This window comes from Erinaceus europaeus, chromosome 16 (assembly GCF_950295315.1).
Source record: "Erinaceus europaeus chromosome 16, mEriEur2.1, whole genome shotgun sequence".
In the NCBI taxonomy this organism is placed as follows: Eukaryota; Metazoa; Chordata; class Mammalia; order Eulipotyphla; family Erinaceidae; genus Erinaceus; species Erinaceus europaeus.
The window spans coordinates 73,076,676-73,100,582 of record NC_080177.1 but is presented as its reverse complement, the minus strand read 5'-3'; the positions used below and the strand labels follow the sequence as shown (position 1 = coordinate 73,100,582).

The following is a 23,907-nucleotide window of genomic DNA, read 5'->3' as shown; positions in this document are numbered from 1 at the left end:
TTTTAATAAAGGAAATGTTTTTAAAATATTTATTTATTTCCCCTTTTGTTGCCCTTGTTGTTTTTCATTATTGTTGTAGTTATTATTGTTGTTTGTTGTTAATGTTCGGAGGCTCCAGCTGGCCGGGCTAGCGTCGCAGCGGTAGACAGAGACTCGGACTCGGGGGCACACGGCTGGGCTGAGAAGCTGCAGTTTAATCTTTATTCACGAGCGGGCAAATCACCACACCATGTGCTTCCCCATCATTCTCCCCCCCAGGCTGCTACTGGGACTCTGGGTGTCCTTAGCATAGGGGGCGGGGAGAAAGAGGGGCGTGAAACTAGCAAGGGCCAAACCATTTCTCTGAGTTAGGGGGAAAGGGGCCAAAGCAACACGAAGAATGCCAACAGTTGTTGTTATTGATGTCATCATTGTTAGCTAGGACAGAGAGGTGGGGAGGAGGAGACAGGAGGAGAGAAAGACAGACACCTGCAGACCTGCTTCACCGCCTGTGAAGCGACTCCCCTGCAGGTGGGGAGCCGGGGACTCGAACTGGGATCCTTGAGCCAGTCCCCAACTCCCATTATTATTATTTTTTAAAGTTTTTTTAAAATAATTATTTATTTCCTTTTGTTGCCCTTGTTGTATTGTTGCATTTATTATTGATGTTGTCGTTGTTGGATAGGACAGAGAGAAATGGAGAGAGGAGGGGAAGATAGAGAGGAGGAGAGAAAGACAGACGCCTGCAAACCTGCTTCACTGCTTGTGAGGCAACTCCCCTGCAGGTGAGGAGCTGATCCTTACGGGTCATTGCACTTTGCACCACGTGCGCTTAACCCCCAGTATTATTTTTTTAATGAGGGAGATTGAGAAAGACAAAAGATCAGAGCACTGCTTGACTCTGGCTTGTGGGAGTGCAGGGGATTGAATCTGGGCCTTTGGAGCTTCAAGCATGCATCTTTTTGCATAACTGCTGTGTTATCCATAGTTCCCAGAGCTCAATACCTACCTGATTTAGAAGAAGAAACTGCTTAATACCGTTTTACAAGATGTTTCATTAAGAATGTAGAGAAACAGGGACCTGAGGGGTAGCACAGCCAGTAGAGGAACCTGGGTTCGAGCCTTCGGTCACGATATGGAAGCGCATGCAAGGGGGTTGCTTCACTGGAGACTCCCTCCCTCAGCCCGTGTGGAAAAAAACGCTCAATAGAGGCCCAGATGGACTCTCCCCTACCTGTGGCAGGAAAGGGGCTTATCATGCACAACAAATTAGAGTTGTGGGGGACCTTTGGGGGTGCACTCGGTCAAGCGCACACATCACAAGGACCCAGGTTCAAGCCCTCACTCCCCACCTGCAGGGAGGACACTTCATGAGCGGTGAAGCAGGTCTGCAGGTGTCTGTCTTTCTCCCTGCCTACTCCCCTTCCTCTCAATTCTTCTCTGTCCTGTCAAAAATAGGGGGAAAAATAGTCACCAGGAACAGTAGGTTTGTAGTGCCAACACCGTGCCCCAGCAATAATGCTGGTCGTAATTATATATATAAAATAGAACTGTGAGCAGCACCACTCACACCCAGGTTGCTGCTGGCTCAGCGGCGCCCCAGCCCCAGCAGATGCCCGCGTACTGGGAGGCAGTCAGGATGTAGGCTCCACAGGCCTCTCAGGGCCTCTCAGCGAGGACCTGCACTCCTAATCCCTGGATATACCTCCCCAGGGTATTCTCAGACTGCAGAGCAAGCTGTGTCTTCTAGGAGGCTTCAAGCTAGTTTTTGATCAATAAAAGCTGACAAGTTCCCACTGTGCCTGGAGGCGGAGGTGGCTCCGTGATGGCCCTGAACTGTAGCATCCTCCCCAGTCCCTGTTGGAACACTTTTTGTCAGGTCTTGCCGCTTTGGCTGGATTTTTTTTCAGAGAGAGGGCCAGGTGGTGGTGCATCTGGTTGAGAGCACATGTTACCATACGCAAAGACCCTGGTTCAAGCCCCTGGTCCCCAACTATAGGGGGGAAACTTTGTGAGTGGTGTCTCTGTTTTTATTTGTTTTGGTATTTTTATTTATTGTATAGTAACAGCCAGAAATCCAGAGGGAAGGGAGTGACAGAGGAGAGAGACGCCTGCAACACTGCTTCACCTGGGTCCTTGCACACTGTAACATGTGCGCTCAAACAGGTATACCCCCCAATATCCTCTTAACTTCTCAATTTCTGGCTGTCTCTATCCAAAAAATAACTCTGGAAGTCTTACATTCTATAATTCTTTTCTAAAAAAATATTTATTTATTCCCTTTTGTTGACTTTGTTGGGTTTTTTTTATTGTTGTAGTTTATTATTGTTATTGATGTCGTTGTTGGATAGGACAGAGAGAAATGGAAAGAGGAGGGGAAGACAGGGAGAGAAAGACAGACACCTGCAGACCCGCTTCACTGCCTTTGAAGCGACCCCCCCCCCCCCCGCAGGTGGGGAGCCGGGCGCTTGAACAGGGATCCTTGAGCCAGTCCTCGCGCTTTGTGCCATGTGCGCTTAACCCGCTGTGCTACCGCCCGACTCCCACATTCTACAATTCTTAATTGTACAAATAGGAAAATTGGCCTGATTTCAGAATAAAGTTAAAAAAAAAAATAGACCACAGCATCAAAGCTTCCTCTGGGCCGTAGCACTCCCTTGTGGTGTGACTTGAGCCCGGCTTGCACACAGGCCAAAGCAGACACATCTTCTCCCAGCAGGTAAGCGCCCCCACAGTCCTGAAGCCTGAATGCAGATGCCAGCAGCTGGAGGTGTTGCTTCTCCAGGGTAATGTTTCCATCCAAAATTCGGAGCCTGACCACGGCCACTTGAGAAATACCATTGCAGTCAGACTCTTTCACCATCCCTCTTGGAGCAGGCCTACGTGAACAGATGAGCTCCCCAAAATACATGTCTACCAACCACCCCACCTCCCCTCCACACACACACACTCTCTCTCCCTCCCCCCAGAGGCTGAGCGAGCAGGGTGACAGTCACCCTCCCCGGCTAAGCAGCTCACTCACAGGCTCCTCCCTGGGAAACCCCAGCTAGGCTGGGCACATGGCTGTCAGTGGGGGCTCCCCCCAGCTCACTCCTACTCTGCCCAGGGGAACCAGGTCTGTCTTGTTCTACTTCTTTTTCCTCCCCCTTCAAATTCCCAGTGCAAAGTGATCCCTGCAGCGCCTGGGGAAACCGACAGGACCGGTTTCACTCCAAGGTGCGCAGATCACCTCCGGCAGTAATGTCAGGTGTTGATTTTGGTGGGAAAGCACCTGTAATGAACGTGGTCACCGCTGGCAAGATGAAGCAACGGGGTCTGCGGAGTGAGCAGTGAGCGCTCAGATAGGTGTTGCTCTGCTGTGTGCACCACCCAGGTGCACGTCGGGCCCCCACTGCACTGAGGGAAAATTTGATGCTGTGGTCTTGGCCTCTCTCTCTCTCTCTCTCTCTCTCTCTGTCATTCTGCAATTGTGAAGCCCTGCTGATGACAAAAAGAGGTGGTGAGGGGGCATCGATGGTGTTAGCACTTTTCACAAGACCACCTACCATGTGGGACTATGGCACACAAGTGTTATTTCTGTGTGTCTTAGATCCCTATGGAGCTGGGGCTGTGGGTAGGGTTGCGTTGAGAGGAGCCGCAGAAAGCCCCGAGGGACTTGCCTTCAGTGCCCACAAGGTGAGGCCCCAGGCTAGACTGATGAGCAGGACCCTTTGCGTCACACACTTGTGCTTCTGGGTGCTTGACTGGCTTGCTTTGTTTATTTGATTACTAGAGGCTGCTCAGCTCTGGCTTATGGTAGTCCCAGGGATTGAACCTGGGACCTCTGGTGCTTCAAGCATGAAAGGCTTTTTTTTTTTTTTTGGTATTTATTTTCCCTTTTGTTGCCCTTGTTTTTTATTGTTGTTGTAGTTATTGTTGTTACTGATGTCATCGTTGTTGGATAGGACAGAGAGAAATGGAGAGAGGAGGGGAGGACAGAGGGGGAGAGAAAGACAGACACCTGCAGACCTGCTTCACCGCCTGTGAAGCAACTCCCCTGCAGATGGGGAGCCGGGGGCTCAAACCCGGATCTTTATGCTGGTCCTTGCGCTTTGTGCCATGTGCGTTTAACCAGCTGTGCTACAACCTGGCTCCTTATTTTTGCTTGTTTTTAATTGGATAGAGACAGAAATTGAGAGGGGAGGGGGACATAGAGAAGGGGAGAGACACTTGCAGCTTGGCTTCACCATTTATGAAGCTTTCCCCCTGTGGGTGGCGACCAGGAGCTTGAACCTGGGTCCTTGTACATTGTAATGTGTGAGCTTAACCAGGTGTGCCACTACCTGGCCCCCATGACAGGCTTTTGCATAGCCATTATGTTATCTCCTCAGCCCTTCTGTTGGCTTTAGGAGTCAAGGATGAATCTGGCAAAGGCCTACAAGTGACTAGAAATTCAAGTGCAGAGGGTATTGCCTGGGAACCACACAGCCCCATGGTCCCCTGGAAAGCTGCCCACCCTCCAAAAATGGAGTGGAGTTGGGATGAGACTGAGTCACACCTGACTGTACTCGTGCCACTGGAAGTGAAGACTCTCAGTATCTCCTATTTATTTTTCTTTTTGATAGGACAGAGAAAAATTCAGAGATGGGGAAGGTAGAGAGGGAGAAAGACAGACACCTGCAGACCTGCTTCACCACTTGTGAAGTGACTCTCCTGCAGATGGGGAGCCGGGGGCTTGAAACAGGATCCTAGCCCGGGTCCTTGAGCTGCTATGTGTGCTTAACCCAGTGTGCCACGGCCTGGCCCCTCAGTATCTCCTTGGCAACAGCAAACACCAGCTCTGACGGCAGCACCCAGGAGCCTGACGTCAAAAACTTTTCCCTGGGGGGTTCCGACATGAACGGGGGGAGGGGGGACTAAGAGTTGCCAGTCCAGCACTTGGCAGCTGAAGAGTCTCACCCTTGGCCCCCTTGTGGGATGTGGGCAGAGAAGGTGGTGTCGCAACCAACTGCAAAGCACACTGACTTGCTCACAGAGCAGAGCAGCAGGCAGGCGGAGCTTCCGGCACACAGCGGGCTCTGCGTCTGAGGCACACACACCTGAAGGTCGGCCCAGGGCCCAGCACCATGGAGCCAGGTTGCTCACACCACCGGGCAGCCGTGGGCTAACGGAGGAGCAGGGCCAGATGGTGCTTGGGGAGCCCTGCAGCCGCTCCCCCTCCCCTGCCCTTGGGCTGTGTGTAGCAGCGGTGGCTCTGCTCAGAGAAATGTGCAAAGTCTGGGCGTCTGGGCTAGCGACTATCTGGTCAGAAACACATGAGAACAAAGGAAAGCAAGTGCCCCACACGGGGTTTGAAAGGTAGCTGAGCAGGTCGCCTCTCCAGGCGATGCTTGAGAAGGATGTGTTGGGATCTCTGAGCACTTTGAAAATGAGCACATGGGGTCAGCAAAATAGCTCACCTGCATAGTGAAGTTTTGAGCCTAGCCCCATGGACCTAAAGGAACCTTTGGTGCTGTGGTCTCTCTCTGTGTGTGTGTGTGTGAGAGAGAGAGACAGAGAGAGAGAATATGGCACGTCTTAACCTTGACTATGAATTTAGGCTTATTTTGGTTGCATCTGCCAATGTCTGTCCTCTCTCCACTGAACACCACAAACTTTTTTACATGAGTGTATTATCTATGTGGGTCTATTTCTGGGCTTAGTTTTATTGATCTGTTTCATCAGTACCCTGCATTCTTGATTATGGCAGCTTTGTAGTCAGTCTTAAAGTCAGCTAGCATTAGTTCTGACTTCATCCTTATCAGTACTGTGTTGGCAGTTGTGGGTTCTTGTCTTTCCATATAAACTTTAGTTGTCAATACCCATAAAATGAGTGCTCCAGTGTAGAATCACGGACTGTCTGTTTAGGTCTTTGATCTCTTTCATTAATTTTGTAATTGTTCTTGTCTATGTCTAGTGCATGTTTTGTCGGATTTTACATTTAGTTCCTTTGTTTGTGCAACTGTAGATGGTATTTGCTGCATTTCTCATAGAAAATTCCAGTTCATTTCTTATATGTTGGAAAGCAACTTTTACATAGTAAAACTTTTACACAGTAACGTTGTGTCCTACCTTTTTTATACATGCTTACTAGTCCCAAAAGTTTTTTCTTTGCATGTTTATGTTGTTGGGATTACAGACTTTTGTGGTCCAGAAGGTGGCACAGTGGATAAAGTCTTGGACTTTCAAGTTTGAGGTCCTGAGTTTGATCCCTACCAGCACACGTACCAGAGTGATGTCTGGTTTTTCCCCTCTTTTCTCCTCTCCCTCACATTAATAAATATTTTAGAAAAAGAGATTACAGACTTTTAAAACAATCTTAAATATATTTTACTTTTTATGAGAGGCCGGTCGTAACACTGCTCAGCTCTAGTTTATGGTAGTACAGAGATTGAATTTGGGACTTTGGAGCCTCAGGCATGAGAATCTTTTTACATAACCATTATGCTATCTCCTTCACCCCAAACTATCGTTTTTAAATTTTGTGTATTGGATAGAGACAGAAACAGGGGAGGGAGGGAGAGAGAGAGAGAGACCTGCAACACTGCTTCACCACTTGCAAAGTCTCCCCTTTGCAGATGCAGACAGGGGGCTTGAACTCACTTCTTTTTTTTAATTTTTTCTTTATTTAAGAAAGGATTAACAAAACCATAGGGTAGGAGGGGTACAACTCCACACAATTCCCACCACCCAATCTCCATATCCCACCCCCTCCCCTGATAGCTTTCCCATTCTCTATCCCTCTGGGAGCATGGACCCAGGGTCATTGAGGGTTGCAGAAGGTAGAAGGTCTGGCTTCTGTAATTGCTTCCTCGCTGAACATGGGCGTTGACTGGTCGGTCCATACTCCCAGTCTGCCTCTCTCTTTCCCTAGTAGGGTGGGTCTCTGGGGAAGCAGAGCTCCAGGGCACATTGGTGGGGTCTTCAGTCCAGGGAAGCCTGGCCGGCATCTGGAACCTGGTGATTGAAAAGAGAGTTAACATACGAAGCCAAACAAATTGTTGAGCAATCATGGACCCGAAGCCTGGAATAGTGGAGAGGAAGTGTTAGGGGGGTACTCACTGCAAACTCTAGTGGACTTCTGCTTTCAGGTATATATTTTGCAGTAGTTTATGGATACATGTGAACATAAGCTCTCTCTCACAGAAACTGGTGTATATCTAGGTTATGGGACTTTGTTAGAAGGTGAACCACCTGAGATGAAATTAGAGTGTACTATAAAAGGAAAGGTCTCACCCGAGTAATGAAGCTGAAGGGTTGTCATTCCACACGTGAAGTCTCTGGACACAGTCTGAGGTGAAGCATGTTGAGGTGGCAACCGTTGCGTTGGTTAGGTTGTGATCAGCGGATGCAATATTATTTGATATGGATTGGGAGAGTCATACGGGAAAGTGGGCCCTATCCGAGGGTTCCAGGACTGGGGGAAGTAGGGGCTCTATAGTGGAGATGTGAGGTTCCTGCTGTCTTAGGGTTCAAAAAGACAATCGATAGTTAATGTTATCATCACATTATTTGGTAATTGGGTTAACTGAAAAGTCCTTTTGTTAGGGTTTGCTGTACAGTACCCAGTATCTTGTATATAGCTGTGCTATTGGTTGAACTCACTTCTTACACTGTAACATGTGTGCTCAACCAGGTGTGCCACTGCCCACCCCTTCAAACATTCTGTTTTTTAACAGGTAAGAGGTTGTACTAATTAGAATTTATTTTATAGAGACAGGAATTGAGAGGGAAGGAAATAGACACCTGCAAACCTGCTCCACCACTTATGAAGATTCCCCCTTGCAGGTGGGGGCCAGGAGCTTAAGCCCGGGACTTTGCCATTGGCGATGTGTGCACTCGACCACCAGCCCCGACTTTTGAGTGGTTTTATATCCTGATTTCCCCCCTTTCAATTATAACATAAGTAATATTCAATGGCATTTAAATTATTTTAAAGCATTTGAAAGAGTTATTCCATTTACTTCAGAGCAAAAGAGGAAGGGAGGGAAATAAAACCAGAGTGTCAGTCTGACACATGTAGTGCTGAGGACTGAACTGGAGGCTTCAAGGCCTGCCTCCTGTGCTCTACCAGTTGAACTGTTTCTCCCAATTTAAGATCATTTCCCTCTGATGAAAACCTAGGTTATTTCCAACCATATCTCCAGCTTTACTGAATTAACACAAAGCATTACTTAAGATACACAATAATTTAATTCATGAGTATATTATGAAATGGTTACAAGCTCAGTTAAGGTATTCTTCATTTAAAAGCATATTTAAAAATTGTTTTACCACCATGACTGGGGTTTAAAGTCTATGGACTCCACCAGCCCCAATGGCCATGTTTTCTAATGGGAGGAGACTTTTTTCATTTTTATTTTTTTCCCTCTTTTGTTGCCCTTGTTGTTTATCGTCTTTGTTATTGTTATTGTTGTTCTTGGATAGGACAGAGAAATGGAGAGGAGGGGAAGACGGGGAGAGAAAGACACCTGCAGACCTGCTTCACTGCCTGTGAAGCGACTCCCCTGCAGGTGAGGAGCCAGGGGCTCGAACCGGGATCCTTATGCCGGTCCTTGTGCTTTGCGCCACCTGCACTTAACCTGCTGCGCTACTCCCTGACTTTTTTTTTTTGTTGTTGTTATTTATTGGACAGCCAGCCAGAAATCTAGAGGGAAGAGGGAGAGAGACAGATGCCTGAAACACTGCTTCACCCCTTACAAAGCTTTCCCCTGCAGGTAGGGACTGGGGTCTCAAACCCAGGTCCTTGTGCATCGTAACACACTCAGCTAGGTGCACCACTACCTGACCCAAGAGACATTTTATTTTAATGAAGGAAATGTTTTACATGACTGTTCTCTCAGGGTCATTTCAAAATATGTTAGTACACCCCACTCACCACCAAAGTGCCCTTTGCCCTCCAGTGCAACCCCCCCCCATCCTCTGCTGAGTGACCGCAAAACTGTAGGCACAGGCCAAGGGGTGATGTTTTTCACCTGCTTGTTCCCTTGCTGTGCTGCTTAGACCCCACAGTTGAGTAAGATCACCTGGCATTTCAACCTCCGTAAGACTTATTTCACTTAGTACGCCTGTCTCCAGTTCCATCTATCCGGAGCAAAAGACAAGAGTTCATCTTCTTTTAAACGTGACCAGGATGACGTGGGCCCCTGAACAGCAAGAGGAAATACAGGGCCAGTCGTCAACAAACTGCCCAAGCTTCTCAGGCCTTAGTTAGTATCCCCCAGTGCAGTCCTTAGCCGCTCACCTGCCACTACGTACTTGAATTGTCCTCAAATGTAAGTCATGCTGCAGTGAACACAGGTGGCATATGCCCCTTGAGTCTCTAACTCCTCCCTACAGATGCCATATTAAAAGTATGTCAAGTCCCCCACCTTGAGGAATGGCTCAGCTGGGAGACTGGCAGCCTGAGGTTCCGTCAGATCCCTGGCGCCATAGGTAGTGAAGTGGTGCTCTGGTTTAACTTCCCTCTGCTTACATGTAATAAAATACATATTTTTTCAAAAATATATTTATTCCCTTTTGTTGTTTTATTGTAGTTTTTAAAAATCTTTTATTTTTGTATATTTTCCTTTTTGTTGCCCTTGTTGATTTTCATTGTTGTAGTTATTTGTTGTTGATCTTGTTGTTCTTAGATAGGAAAGAGAGAAATGAGGGGAAGACAGAGAGAGGGAGAGAAAGACAGACACCTGCAGACCTGCTTCACCGCCTGTGAAGTGACTCCCCTGCAGGTGGGGAGCCGGGGGCTCAAACTGGGATCCTTATGCCGGTCTTTGCAGTTTGTGCCCCGTGCGCTTAACCAGCTGCGCTACTGCCCGACTCCCATTGTTGTAGTTTTTATTGATATCGTTGTTGGATATCAATGGACTCCCATCTTTTTTTTTTTCTTTAAGTATGGAAAATTCAGGAGAGTATAAAGAAAAAAAGTTTGGGGGGGTCCAGCAGTGGCGCAGTGGGTTAAGCGCATGTGGCACAAAGCACAGGGACCAGCGTAAGGATCCTGGTTCGAGCCCCCGGCTCCCCACCTGCAGGGAAGTCGCTTCACAAGCAGTGAAGCAAATCTGCAGGTGTCTTTCTCTCCCCCTGTCTTCCCCTCCTCTCTCCATTTCTCTCTGTCCTATTCAACAACGAACAACATCAACAATGGCAATAATAATAATAACCACAACGAGGCTACAACAACGAGGGCAACAAAAAGGGGGGGGAAATGGCCTCCAGGAGCGATGGATTCATGGTGCAGGCACCGAGCCCAGCAATAACCCTGGAGGAAAAAAAAGTTTGATTCCATAAGAAGCAAAATAATTTCTGCCAGTATAACTATTACATATATTCTATTTTCTTCCACTATTTTCTTTCTGCCACTAGTTCTTGGGAAGTAGTGTTGACTATGCTGAAAGCTGTGGGTCTCTTCTCAGGAAATTCAGACAGGTTGTAAAACATGTACAGATTTACAGATTGAGGGCCGTCCACCCGCCCCAGAATGCTCGAGAGTGAGACATTTCTGCACCAGCTCCACTTGGCACTTTGTTTGGGGTGTGTGCGTCTTGCCAGGGTTACTGCTGGGGCTCAGTGCCTGCACAAAAGTCCACCCGTGAGATAGAGGGAAGACAGGAGAGACTCCACAGCATCACTCCGCCAGAAGAGTCACCTTTATATAGTTTTGTTTGTTTGACTAACCAGAGCACTGCTCAGCTGTGGCCCATGGTGGTGCTGGGGAACCCCAGGTCACCATTCCTAGCACGTGATGAACTTGGGGCCTCATGTTTTTAAGTCCAGCACCCCTGGGCCACTGCTTTCCAACTAGAACTAGTCCTAGGAAGCATGTCAGAATACCTTGATGATGGTGGTGTGGAGAGCTTGACCAAAGGGAATTAGGCTCCATTTGGGAAACAACCAAGGGACTGTAGACGTTATTGAACGTCCTGACAAAAGCGCATCTGGGCTCTGACAGTGATGAGTGCTACTGCTGCTGATGCTTATCAGCTTGTGTGATTCGAGCCCAATTGTTTTCTTCGCCAGTAGGAGGGGACTATTAATAGTATAGGGCTGTTTGTTATTCTTTCCTTACAAGCCTCGAGGCAAAATCTACTTTGGAATTTTATTTGGGGTTCTAGAAAGGTAATACAGTAGTGTACTGCATACCTCTCCCACCCTGTAATTAAACCCAGGAACATTTCTAGAGGGATTAAGATAAGAGATAAACTGTATAAACAGACAACAGTTCAAGTCAGACTTTTGAGAAGCGTTTCCTGCATTTTGTTATTAGTCCTTGAGCAGCGGAAAAGCTACATATGACCACGTGGTGGGGCACCTGGTTGAGCACGTTACAGTGCACAAGGACCCGGGTTTGAGTTGAGCCCCCAGTCCCCACCTGCAGGTGGCTTTCTTTCTCTATCACCCTTCTCCCCTCTTGACTTCTGGCTGTCTCTATCCAATAAGGATAACAAAATTAAAATAAAAAAAATTAAATTCCTTCCCAATAACTGTTTATTAGCTGGATTTTCCAGAAAAGCAAATGGCATTAGCCCCTAATTCTTGATGCCATAGCACATCTTTTTACTTTTATGAGACAACAGAACCAGCCACCACTCAGCCAGAGCACAGGCGGTTCTATGGGGCACAAACCCAGGATGTTACACATGCAAGTCCGGCCGGGGCTCTACTGCTGACCAATCCCCCCCACATCTATGTATGCATGTGTGGCCAGGTTCTCAAGCATGAATGGCTCCACTATTCCAGTCGCCAGCTCGTCAGCTCAGGCCTTCACGCATGAGGAGGTACACACCGTAGCAGGTAAACTCTCCCAGGTGCAACTGTTTGAATTTTTAGATACTTAACCCACTTTGGTTATACCATACATCTGAATCTTAGAATTGGGAGGGGGAGTCAGGATAATTGAAATAGTTTAAAGTGCAAGGAGGAAAGCCGTTGGCCACCTAAATAGCTTGCATCCATGAGTATCTGGTTTAATGCTCGGAATGTCATCACTGAGCTGTATCGTGTATATCTTACTAGATTATCAAAGTCCTTTATGTGGTTAAAGAGGTTTTTCTTAGCATTTGTCCAAACTTTTCAGCAGTAACTTATCTATCCCAGACTGTGTTTAAAAAATTAAAAAGTGAGTTAGCAGGCAGGTGGCTCAGCAGTCAAGCACTTACGTGCTCTGGTCAAGGGCATAGAGATCCGGTTGTCTGTCCATGGAGTCGCCTTGTACGCAGACCCCACTCAGAATGCCGGCGGCACCTTTATAGAAAATGCATTTGGATGGGCAATAGCCCATAAACTGGAAGGATCCACTTCCCTTTATGAAAACCTTACAACTCATGACTCAACTCTGAACAGGATGTGGCCAGTGACTGTCCCTCTGCTTCTACTCTCACAGGCTCACATAGTCTCCCCAACTGTGGGTCTGGTGGTTGAGACACTGCAGCCACGGAACCCTGCAATCAGTTTCCAGCACAATGTTTGGATTCTCTCATTAATAACTTTTTTTTTGTCACTAATTATTGCCGGGGCTCAGTGCCTGCACGATGATCCCACCATTCAAACCCTTCCCCCTTTTTTAAAGGCTAGAGACAGACAGCGGGATACCGGCACCCTCACTCACTGACTCCAACTAACACTGGGCTGGTATCTCTATTCACTATACACCAATTTCTTCAAATATGTTTATTTTCTGTCCTACCTTAAGATTGGGGAGATAGCCTAATGGTTCTGCAAAAAGCCTTTCATACTCTGAACGACTGGATTAGAAATCATACGTGAACTATGACCAGTAATACTCATCTTACTATATATTTTTTATTTGCTTGAATGTAGGGTTTAAGAGACCACCACAGCACTGAAGCTTCCTTCAATGCAGTGGGGTCAAGCACATGGCAAAGTGAGCTATTCTGCTGGCCTTCCTTTTACTATATAGTTAAGGCCTCCTAGGGAATTTGGCTTAATACTTAAAATTGAAGGTAGAAAACAAAAGCAATTATTTTCCAAAAGCACTGTTCTTTATTTATATAGTGTCATCACCACTTGTGGCAGAAGAGTTCTTTTTTCAAGGGCCTCCACAATGTCGATCTGTTGTTACCAAATGCACAGGTGGGTAGACCACACTGTTCAGTCTCTCTCTGCTAGAGCGACAAGGTGAGCATCAATCTCGGCTTCCGTAAGAATCCTAGATGACAAAGAGGGAAATTACTTCTTGAAAGCTCTGTATTCCATAAAATACCAAATACACGAAAAGTAATAAATTCTCATGCACCTTTCACCTTACATTCAAGAGTAACACAACCAATTTTAAGATGTTAATTGGTAGGGGAGGGGGCTATAAAGAACCAGAGCATCACTCTGGCACATGCAAGGCCAAGGACTGAACTTGGAACCTTGTGCTTGAAAGCCAAACACTTCACCTATTGTAACATCCCCCAGGCTGCTACCCTTGGTTTTTCAAGAAAAAAAGTAACCCAAACATCTGTACATAAAAATGTTTACTTCTGGGGCCAAGACACAGCTCACACAGTAGACTGAACCTCACTGTGCTCTAACCCTTGGATTTGAGCCCTGGTACCAGATTACACGAGGTCGGGTAGACAGACCATGCCCTAAACGGAGGAGTGGTGTCTCTGCCTTGTGTTCTCAAATAAGGAAATTTCTTATACACCAGAACAAAACGCCACTAGTTATACATACATATTGATCTATTTTAGCATCTATGTCAAAACACCTCTGTATCCAGTAGGTAAGCTAAAGCCACACTATTGAATTGCCTCTTTGGCAGTATTTTCTGGTTTTTAAGTATATCACAGAATTGAGACTTGATTTACACCGATAAAGTCAGAGATCTTCGATTTCTTAACAGATAAACGTTAAAAATTTAAAGGATGGGAGTCGGGCGGTAGTGCAGCAGGTGGCGCAAGGAACCCGGTTTGAGCCCCTGGGTCCCCACCTGCTGGGGAGTTGCTTCACAAGCAGTGAAGCAGGTGTCTCATCTTTCTCTCTGTCCTATCCAACAAGGGCAAAGTGTATGTCTTTGAAGAGATGTGTCAATTTTTCTAGTTGGGATTTTTTTCAAAAAGGAGGGGTGCAATAGATAAAGCGTTAGACTCTCAAACATGAAGTCCAGAGCTCAACCCCCAGCAGCACATGTACCAGAATGATGTCTGGCTCTTTCCTCGTACCTTTCTCCTTAAATCTTTTTTTTTTAAGTTGCATTATAGACCCAGTCACCTGTCACTATAAATATCTTATTTTCCAAAGGTCTATGTGTGGGGATTTGGAGGCTGGCCTGTGGTGAATGTGTCCAAAGGGACAGCACAGAGCCAGTACTATGACCTCAAATTACTCTTTGGCTGCATGGCTTTTGTGTGGATAACAAAATCTGAATGCAAAACACAGACAGACACTGCTACCAGACACAGATGCAAACTGTGCACACATGACCATGCAGCCATCTGTAGAATTAGTCCTCAGAACTGTTCAATCTCTGTTTACATCACTTTCCTGCAGGTAAAACAGGATGCATCCTAACAAAACACTTCAGGATCTGAAGCTCGGTCTCCCATCTTTCTGCCCAACCATGTGTCCTTATGGTGGTGAGTTAAGATGCCTTCCTGAATCTTAGATGCTAACTATGTATTAGACTAGCCAGAGCCACAAGCACTAAATGAACTAACACAAATCTGTGTCGCTGAGTAAGAACACACAAGCTGTTGCAATTCAACGAACTGCATTATAGTCTGGGGTGCAGTGTTCCCTATTGCCCTTAAGAGCTCCACTTATAGGCCAAGTTCCACCTGGAAATCTTGAATTATTAATTTAGGTGCTTTCTTTTGATCTTAAACTAAATGTGCTTTGTTGATATACCTCCTCTGGTATTAGATATTCTGTCTTAAAGGTGCAGTAAGTCTTCACACAGATCTAGCAGGTGCTTAATTCATAATTGCAGGTTTTATTTTTTTTTAATCTGGGGCATCACAGCAGCTGGGGAAACTCCACATGGTGGAGCTGCTATTGCTCCAGGGAAGACACAGGACTTGCATGAGAAAAGATTCTAGGTTTCACTCTTGGACCACCAAGTCAGAGTTGAGGTCTATACACACACACACACACTATACTTAGGTGGACACTTAGGCCTTATCTTTATGAGCTAGAATGATTTTAGCATGACCCCGTAAACAAAATCTAACTCACCTGAATTTAGGATCATCAATGGTAACTACTCCAACTTCTAGTTCTGAAGGTTTGAAATCTATTGATAGCACAGTAGACAGACACGTAATTGCAGTCTGAAAAAAAACAGTAAAATAACCAATTTGTTGATGTACTTCTATCTTGTTATATAACCCGGGAGCAACCTTTACAGTCAATTATGCAGATTCTCACCACTGCTATTCACATAGCACAAACAAAATGGTAGCTGTCTGGGGGCTAACTTACTTCCACTGTCTGTTCAAATGTCCAGTCAAATTTCTTCTTCACTTTTTTTTCAAGGAAGCTGGTGGACTCGGTTTGTTTGACTCCTGCTGCAGTAGCTTTAAACCCGCAGTAGTAGCCCGCAGGATCACACTTGTACACTTGAGGGCCTTGTTCTTCATCAATACCAATTAAAATCATACCTTCAAAAGCAAGAACAGTTACTGCAGACCTCTATACAAAAGGTTTCCTTTCTTGGTATCACCATGTCGTTGCTGATCATTACTTACTCTTGTCATCAATTTTAGGATATGTGTTTTATGAAAACTAGTAAAACAGGTTATCACCACAGATAAATGTAATTGTCAAACAATTTTCTAATTCTTGCTATGCCCACATCATGATCCTCTGAAGCCTAATCCCATCAAGATATAACCTAGTCAAATAAGTTTGGGAAATACAATTCTCACATACTTTCAGAGAAAATAATATAAGCCAGCAGACTGGATGTGCTCATTTACAATAGGCTAATCAATATAAGCCCTAGTTTTTAAAATTTATCTGACCAAAGAATACTTTTTAACTTTTTAAATGTAAGAACTAACTACCAATTCAAGTCCCCAAAACTTAAGTCTACAGAACACACTTCAGAGTGTTGTGGAGAGAACTTAATGGTTATGCAAAAGACTTTCATGCTTAAGACTCTGAGCTCCCAGGTTCAATCCTTAACACCACAACCCAGAGCTCAGCACTGCTCTGTTCTTACGCTGTCTCTCTCATTAAACAGTATTTATAGGGCTGAGTGGTGGTGCACTTGGTGGAGCATGCATGTTCCAATGCCCAAGGCACCTGTGGGGGAAGTTTACTGGCAGTGCTGTAGGTGTCTCTCACTATCCCCCTATTTCTTTGTCCTACCAAAAAAATTTTAAGTAGAAAATAGCAATGATTTTAAGTTTTAAGTTTAAAGTACTTGTAGTCAGCCAAGGGGGTGAAGTTATTCAGACAGAACAAAAGAGCAATAGAAAAGCCTTATGTGGGGCTGGGCAGTGGCACGTCTGCTTGAGCGCACACATTACAATGCATAAGGACCCAGTCCCCACTGCAGGGGGACAGCTCAGCAAATATTTTGTTCTCAATTTGTCTCTAATATCAATACATAAGAGCCTCGTTAGCAACAATATTTGAGGGAACAACAGAAGAGGGGGAGACAAGAAAACTCTGAGTGCACATGCTACAGTGCCCAAGGGGCTGAGTTCAAGCCCCTGGTCCCCACCTGCAGGGTCTCACTCTATCCAATGCATGAATAAGATAACTCAGAACAGAGTTAGATGGAGGGAATAAAGGGAAAAGTATTCTGGACTGAAACGGAGAGACACAAACACCTGCAGCCCTGCTTTACCACTCAGGAAATTTCTCCCCTGCAGATGGGGGCCTCGGGCTTGAATCTAGGTCCTTGCCCACTGTAACATGCATGCTCACACTGCCCAGACCCATCTGCTGTTTGGTATTTTTTACCAGAGCACTACTCAGGTCTGGCTAATGGTGGGGAGGGGGTGGAGCATGGGAAAAAGTAATTTTCAAGTGGGAGAGAAACTAGTCAGGTTAAAGAGAAATTACACTGCTTCAAATCTCATCATGTATGGCAGACAGACAAGATACTGAAATTTTCAGGGCCAAGAGAACACAGACTTTACCACACAGAGGGCCTAGGAGGAAGCTCACTGGATGGTGGAATGACATGTGTCTTCTTTCTCCCCTACCTCTCTCACTTAATAAAAACTGGAACCTAAAGAGACTGCTCGGGAGTCGGGCTGTAGCGCAGCAGGTTAAGCGCAGGTGGCGCCAAACGCAAGGACAGGAGTAAGGATCCTGGTTCGAGCCCCCGGCTCCCCACCTGCAGGGGAGTCGCTTCACAGGCGGTGAAGCAGGTCTGCAGATGTCTATCTTTCTCTCCTCCTCTCTGTCTTCCCCATCTCTCTCCATTTCTCTCTGTCCTATCCAACAACGACATCAACAATAAAACAAGGGCAACAAAAGGGAATAAATAAATAAATAAAAGATAAAGAGACTGCTCACCCAGCTTCCTCATGGAGGGAGGGCTTGGTGGGGGGAAGTCACAGGCATGTGTATAACCTTGATTTTTTTTCCCCCTAGGGCAGTCAACAAAACAACACTGTTGCCAAGATTCCATCCTAGCACAGCATATGTCCCAGTGGAGCAGTGTTCTGGTCTCTTTCATAAAATGAATAAATCAATCTTGGGGCCAGTGAGTGTGGCCCTGGGTTCAAGTCCCTGGCTCCCACCTGCAGGGGAGAATCTTCACGAGTGCTAGAGTAGTGCTGTATGTATCTTTCCTTTTTTGGAAAATAAAAAGGTCACCAAGGACTGGTGGAGTTATTATGCAGGCACTGAGCCCCAGCAAGAATCTTGGTGACAAAATAAGAAAAATAATAAAGTTAAACAAATCTTAAAGGTTCTGTCATTATGGTGCCTACCCATAGAATCTCACAATGGTCTAGTACAACAGAGCTGGCTCGTTCAAATCACTAAATAGAAACAGTGTAGTAAGTTCAGTATCGCCTAAAGTGTAAAGATAATGCCACCATAAAGCCTGCCCTTCCACTTTGAGCTACTGTATTTCCAAAGCACATGTTCAGAACTCGTTAGAGAAATTATTTCCTTCATATATGTTATTGAACAGAACCCCTCATAGGAGGCAGGGTCATGGCACACCTACTAGAGTGCACATATTACCATGAGCAAGGACGGGGTTCAAGCCCCTAGTCCACCTGCAGAGGGAAGCCTCACAAGTGGAGAATTAGTGCAGCAGGTGTCTTTCTCACTCCTGTCCCTTCATCGCTATCAAATAAATACTAGGTTGTCAGAAAAGTCATGTTGAATTTTTCTTTTTTCTATGCAAAAATGCATCATGACTTTTCTGACAACCCATTAAAAAAAAAAAAAAAAAAAAAAAACATGATCCATCAGTTCTCTGGGAAAAAATGTCAGCATACTTACAACAGCCAAGAGGCCTCATTTCAGCATTCTGCGTGTAGACCTGAGAGATGTCAGCAATCCTTTTGCACAGCATGTCCACAGGAATCTCATAGCCAAACTTGTACTTCCAGTTAGCCGCCTCATAGCGAGCCCTCTGTACCTGGGATCTGCTGTCAGCTTGAGCGCACACAGAAGCAAAGTTTTACTTCTCAAAGTAAGATCCTTAGAGCCAACCCCCCAACACAAACACACCACACAGTATGTATATAATATCAGATAACCACTGTGTTAATGACCAGAAAGATAAGATGGGGTTGTATACATGTACTGACTGCCCTATTAAGCTGAACCCTTCATCAGCTGACAAAACTCCCCCAAAGAATACATTTTAAAGAAAACATTTTGAAAACTTTTTTTTAGGCTTGATGTTCTCCTAATTTTAGGAAATAGAAACCAAAAAAATTTTTTTATGGTTCTTACATACTTCTAAACCAGTGTCACTGCTACCAGGTTTGAGATAGAGTAGTAGTATGTAAGCTAATTACACTCATCTGAGGATGTCTCAGCCCTATTTCCCTGACAGCAACATAAAATAGCCATTTGATATCATTTCAAAAAAAGCTCACCATACTCTGAAGACAGAGACACTAGTCTTGGAAAACTGCTTTACCTACTCACCAGTTATTTAAAAACCCAACACTTAAAGTTCTTAAAACTAGCGATACTCGAATATGATCATAACAGATCTAAGTAGGCATCAAATTGATTACCTGTCATTCCCGTCATCACACATCCAATGCTTTCAGTTATCTTGAATAAATGAGTCACTGTGCTGGAATCCAGTAATTTGTCCTAATGAACAAGGGAAAGCAAGATAATTAAAAAACCCACAATACTTTATAATAAGGAGCGCGCTCCAAGGGGCCCAGGAGGCGGCAGAGCGGTGAAGGAATACGCCTTCCATGCAGGACATACTAGGTTGGAGCCCCAGCACCCCACAGGACACCAGAGAGAGCACCAAGGGAACCCCACAGACAGTGAGGCAGCATATTAACATCCTTCCCCTCCCACCTCCTCCTCCAAAAGCTTATAAAATTCGGTCTGGAGAAGCAACTTAGTTACATGTATAACAAGACCCTGGGCTTGTTACTAGCATGTTAAAAAACAATGCTTTGGGGAGAATAGCATATTGGTGGCACAAATGGCCTTCAGGCCTGAGGCCCTGAGCTCCAGGTTTAATCCCCAGCACCACCATAAACCAGAGCTGAGCAGTGGTCAGCTGGTTTATGAAAAGAGGGGGATAAAAAGCCTACAGAACTATAGTAAACGGTGTGTTCTGTCTGTTACACTGTTAAAATCCTGGGAGGTTCAGTTTTCCTTTTCCAGGTGATGTACTTCCTGGAGGCTGGACCTACAGCTCGCCAAAGCTTCTTTCAAGGTCCCTGAGACAAAAGATTCTGAAAGGCCATTTTGTTTATAAACAAAACTTCAATGTGACAGCATAAACTTCAATGTGACAGGGCCGGGCAGTGGTGCAAGCATTACTGTGTGCAAAGACCAGAGTTCATGTTCTCCCCACAAGGGAAAGCCTCGCAAGCCATGAAGCAGTGCTGCAGCTGTCAGGTATGGGGGGGGGGGGTAATTATCACCAGGAGCGGTGGATTCATGCGGGTACCAAGCCCCAGAAATAACCCTGGCAGCAACAACAAAAAAATTCAATATAATTCAGTCTGCTGAGCTAAACTGTTTACAGCTAGTTAATACATACTCTTTGAATGACTGATAAAATAAAGCAAAGCAAGAACGCTGTGTTAACACACACACACACACACACACACACACACACACACACACACACACACACACACACAATGTATCTTTGTAACAACTCGTGAAAAAATCCCTGGGCCGCTACTTACAGGTACTTTCTTCTGTGTGACAATTACTGCGCAGTCTTTCCCTCTGACAGCTACCGATGTAAGGCCACCCTGGTTAATAGCCTTAAAAGCATATTCTGCAAAAACAAAGACAAAAATTTTGAAGGTGGAATGCATTATTACAGATACATAGAATGGAATAATACAATCCTCCAACTCCAATACTCTGGTGAGACTCTTCTAGCTCATAGGGCTCCTTATTCCATTTTGGGTGGCTCACTTCCTAAGCAAGTTACAGACCAGGGTCCATGGGACAGAGCACAGGTGCACATGTATATATAAGCTGGGGAAAAATATATACCTTAAAGTAAAAGTGCAGAATAGTCTACGGTGACTAAATGCAGAATAGCAAGTAGAAGGACACCATAAAGTACTTAACCTAAGTATTTTCTACTTAGATGTAGATATCCTCCTCACCTACTTCCTATTTCACTTCCCTCAATCACTCTAAGTCTAACCTTGTCAAGACTATAAAAGCTGGATTAGGACAAGAGACTGGAACACTCTAATGATGGCCCTTGTGGTCATTATCAGGCCAGCCCGTCATCTGGGACCCTAGTCAGGGAATCCTGGGATGCTCACACAGATATGACGGGCCTAATCCTCTAAAAGACCTCTCTCTCCGCCATCACTGGGCATCTCCATCAGGAACAACATCATAAGCCCTCTTGTGGGCCTCTATAGGACCTTGACCTCAATGCAGAACAATGGTAGAAACTGCCCCACTCTCAGAAGGGGAGGCTGGGTCATCCTACTCTGCCACTCAGGAAGACAGGTCCTGAAAGGGGTGCAGCCTAGAATGTTCCCAGCTGTGACCATGGACTGTGAGCTCAGACTGACAGGGATGCAGAGGTTACACAGAATCCTGTGCTAAATGCGAACAGACGTGGGCCCAGGGTCAGATCAGTGGGGTTTACAGTTAACAGTATTTATATACCTTTCCCATAGTTGGGAGCTACTCTCTGCTCTGACCCAGGTTTCTAGTCCTATATCCAACTCTGACACCATCTTCCCAGACACATCTTCCTAGCCTGCCTGCATGTTAGCTGTCGGGCTCAGGCGCGCGCGCACACGCACACACACCCCCAAAAAAACCAGTGGTCATGGGCCGCCTGGGATATACCTACAGTATACCTCCTGACTTCTTCCAACCTGAAGACCCCAAATCTCATCTGCTATATTCTTACCTTTAGGTTCCAGACTATCGAACTATTTCTTCTGCTTTACATCTTAATGCTTTTCAGCCACCAAGTCACAGATGCTACCATAATTACCATGATGATGCCAACTTGACTTCCATGGGCAGATGACCTCACCAATGTGTCCTGGAACCCCATCTCCCCCGAGTCCTACCCCACTCGGGAAAGATATAAACAGGCTGGGGGTACGAATTGACCTGTCAACGCCCATGTCCAGCAGAGAAGCAATTACAAAAATCAGACCTCCCACCTTCTGTATCCTATAATGATCTTTGATCCATACCCCCAGAGGGACAAAGAATAGGGGAAACTTCCAATGGAGGGGGGTTGGGATACGGAACTCTGGTGGTAGGAATTGTGTGGAATTACACCCCTCTTATTACACAATCTTGTCAAACATTATTAAATCACTAAAAAAAAAAAAAAGATAAAGGGGGGGCCAGGCAGTGGTGCACCTAGTTAAGCGCACACATCACAGTCCACAAGGACCCAGGTTCAAGCCCCTGGTCCCCACCTGTAGAGGGGAAGCTTCACGAGTGGTGAAGCAGGGCTGCAGGTGTCTCTCTGTCTCCCTTTTCCCTCTCAATTTCTCTGTCTCTATCTAATAAATAAATAAAAATATTTTAAAAATTGAGAAAGAACCATGTGAAATAACAAGGAATACTGTTCAAAGACAAGCAAAGCCTTTTCCCTCTCAATTTCTCTGTCTCTATCTAATAAATAAATAAAAATATTTTAAAAATTGAGAAAGAACCATGTGAAATAACAAGGAATACTGTTCAAAGACAAGCAAAGCTGAAATGATTAAACATTTCTTTCCATTTTACTGAAATTATTCCCCATTAGGCTCAAGCAACAAAGTTCCAAGAAAGTTGTAATTAATTTTTGATCATATAAAATTCCTAACAGTCCTATCACTTAAAGTTTTGCTGCAAACAGCTGGGGAGGTGGCACAGTAGCTAAAGCCTGTGCGCTCAAGCACAGAGTCCTGAGTTCCATCCCGGCATGGACAAGCCAGAGTGATCTTCGGGTTTTCTCACTAATAGTTTTTAAGTTTGTTGGCCCAAAAGAGTTGCTCACCTGGGCACTGAACCTGCTTTTACCACAGGCACGACCAAGGCTCAAGCCCAGCTCCACAGCACTAGAGGAAGCTTCAGTGTTGTGTCTCCACCCACCCACCCCCCCTTATTTTTTTAACTGGAGCACTGCTTAGCACTGGTTTATGTGGTGCTAAGGACTCAATCTGTGACCACAGACCCAGGCATGAAAGTCTATGCATTCTGTTTCTCTGGCTGTCTCATTCTACCTGAAAAAGCCAGCCTGGAGTAGTAAAACCCAAGAGATGACAAGAAAAAAAAATTGTGCCAGAGATCCCAGCACTGCCTATATCAGAGCTTAGGCAGCTCTGGGATATCTCTCTCTCTCTCTCTCTCTCTCTCTCACACACACACACACACACACACACACACACACACACACACACACCATATAAAACTAGAAGAAAAGGGGGAAGAGGAGATTATTTGCCTGGTAGAATACACATGCAGAAGGATGTGCAGCTGAGCGTCCCCTAGGGGGCACGTGCAGGGGGAGCTTCATGAGCAGAGCACAGCAGAGCAGGGCTGCTATAGTCTTTCTCAACCTCTATCTTAAGAAAAAGCTTCCTCTTGGAGTGACAAAATCATGCAGAGCCCAGTGATAACCCTGGTGGCAATAAGTTAATGTGCAAGAACCTTGGTTCAAGCCCCCAGTCCCCACCTGCAAGGGAAAAGCTCTGCGCGCAGTGACACCAGCAGCAAGCTTCTCCCACTCTATCTACCCTTTCCTTCTGGATTTCTGTCTCTATCCAATAAATAAATAGTTACAAATAAATTCATTTGGCCTAATACTCTTAAGTTTTACCATCTGTCCATTTTTAACTAATAACTACTTTGATAACATGCAGTTACAACTGCTATTCGATAATTTCACACTGATTTTTTTCTGCCAGGTTCACCTTTTCTAGACCACATTTTTGCAATTTTCATGCTACCTACAATAGCTTTGGAATCGTTAATCTGTCTATAAGAAACTCCAACTTAGGCACTTCTAGTTGCTGTCAAATCATTACCCAACTCAAAAACAGCGGGATCAAAAACTAGTATGGCACAGACCAGAGAGGCATGTAGACAGAAACTGTCTCTGTAGAGCAGGATTACAGGAGAGACTACTAGGCCTTACATCTCTGTAACACTTTAATTCGCACATGCCTAATAAGAAAAACAGCAACATGATTAATGTATGCCCATTGCAGAAAGGACAGATCATCAAAAAGACAAAAAACGCTTAATGGGGGCTGGGTGGTGGCACACCTGGTTGAGCACACGTCCTTGGGT

At 45.5% G+C, this 23,907-nt stretch overlaps 1 protein-coding gene, 1 long non-coding RNA gene and 1 other non-coding gene across 3 annotated transcripts in view; 1 reads left to right on the top strand and 2 right to left on the bottom strand.

Moving 5' to 3' along the window:
* Positions 1-11,372: 11,372 nt before the first annotated feature.
* On the top strand, positions 11,373-13,132 carry LOC132533491 (uncharacterized). The gene is made up of 2 exons (XR_009545384.1): positions 11,373-11,787; positions 12,814-13,132. It is a non-coding gene; the product is annotated as an uncharacterized LOC132533491 (long non-coding RNA).
* PSMA6 (proteasome 20S subunit alpha 6) overlaps positions 12,974-23,907 on the bottom strand; it is a 26,465-nt gene continuing 15,531 nt past the window's right edge. Inside the window, exons 2-7 of the mRNA XM_007530239.3 lie at positions 20,316-20,410; positions 19,167-19,248; positions 18,418-18,573; positions 15,424-15,602; positions 15,178-15,272; positions 12,974-13,162 (exon numbers count right to left, since the gene is read on the bottom strand). Of these exons, the coding sequence (XP_007530301.1) occupies positions 13,105-13,162; positions 15,178-15,272; positions 15,424-15,602; positions 18,418-18,573; positions 19,167-19,248; positions 20,316-20,410 (665 nt within the window). The 3' untranslated portion in view covers positions 12,974-13,104. The remainder of the gene's footprint in view (positions 13,163-15,177; positions 15,273-15,423; positions 15,603-18,417; positions 18,574-19,166; positions 19,249-20,315; positions 20,411-23,907) is intronic.
* Positions 14,247-14,430, bottom strand: LOC132533633 (small nucleolar RNA SNORA23). Its single transcript, XR_009545491.1, has one exon. It is a non-coding gene; the product is annotated as a small nucleolar RNA SNORA23 (small nucleolar RNA).